Source organism: Myotis brandtii, unplaced genomic scaffold (assembly GCF_000412655.1).
Source record: "Myotis brandtii unplaced genomic scaffold, ASM41265v1 scaffold1310, whole genome shotgun sequence".
Classification (NCBI taxonomy): domain Eukaryota; kingdom Metazoa; phylum Chordata; class Mammalia; order Chiroptera; family Vespertilionidae; genus Myotis; species Myotis brandtii.
In genome coordinates, this window is record NW_005354633.1 from 63,597 (window position 1) to 64,227 (window position 631).

Sequence of the window (631 nt, forward strand, 5' to 3'; positions counted from 1 at the left end):
AACAGTAGCAGCATTACAGTTATGAAGTAGCAACGAAAATAATTTTATGGTTGGGTCACAACACGAGGAACTGTATTTAAAGGGCCAAAAGGTTGAGAACCACTGGTCTAGATCAAGAAATTTATCTTAATTGAGAATTACTGTGACCATTTATTCTTGACTCCATGTTTATACCAGTGAGTTTCCTCTCTCCATTGGACTCTATTATCATATTTTTGTCATGGACGTCCTGGGCTGCATGTCTTCTTGATGGTCTTGGGCTCTAACTAAGTCCTACATGTGTCTCTGTGCCCCAACAGATGCCATCCATATACACAGCCATACTAACAAACTCATAAATTTACAGATGTCCCCAAGTCTCCTTCAGTTTTACCTTTGGCTTGGCTTTCTTTTTCTTTTTCCTCCTGGGCTTCCTGTACTTTCTTCCTTTCCTGTTGCTCTTTCCGGGTCAAAAATACAACAGCACAGATGAAAATCCCAAGTATGAGGAAAGTCACAGCAAATGCTACTTTCCAAGGAGAGGTCCTAGGGAAGAAGGGCTCTGATACAGGGCCCCCAAAACCTGATCAAAAACATACACTGAGCAAGCCTATCCCACCCCAGTTCCCACACATCTCCTCCTTACTCCTGT

General features: G+C 42.5%; 1 protein-coding gene across 1 annotated transcript in view; it reads right to left on the reverse strand.

Moving 5' to 3' along the window:
- The window catches only part of LOC102243514 (butyrophilin subfamily 1 member A1-like), a 14,857-nt gene that overhangs the window by 6,296 nt on the left and 7,930 nt on the right, over nt 1-631 (reverse strand). The window contains exon 3 of the mRNA XM_005860126.1: nt 374-562. Coding sequence (XP_005860188.1) covers nt 374-562 — 189 coding nt within the window. The remainder of the gene's footprint in view (nt 1-373; nt 563-631) is intronic.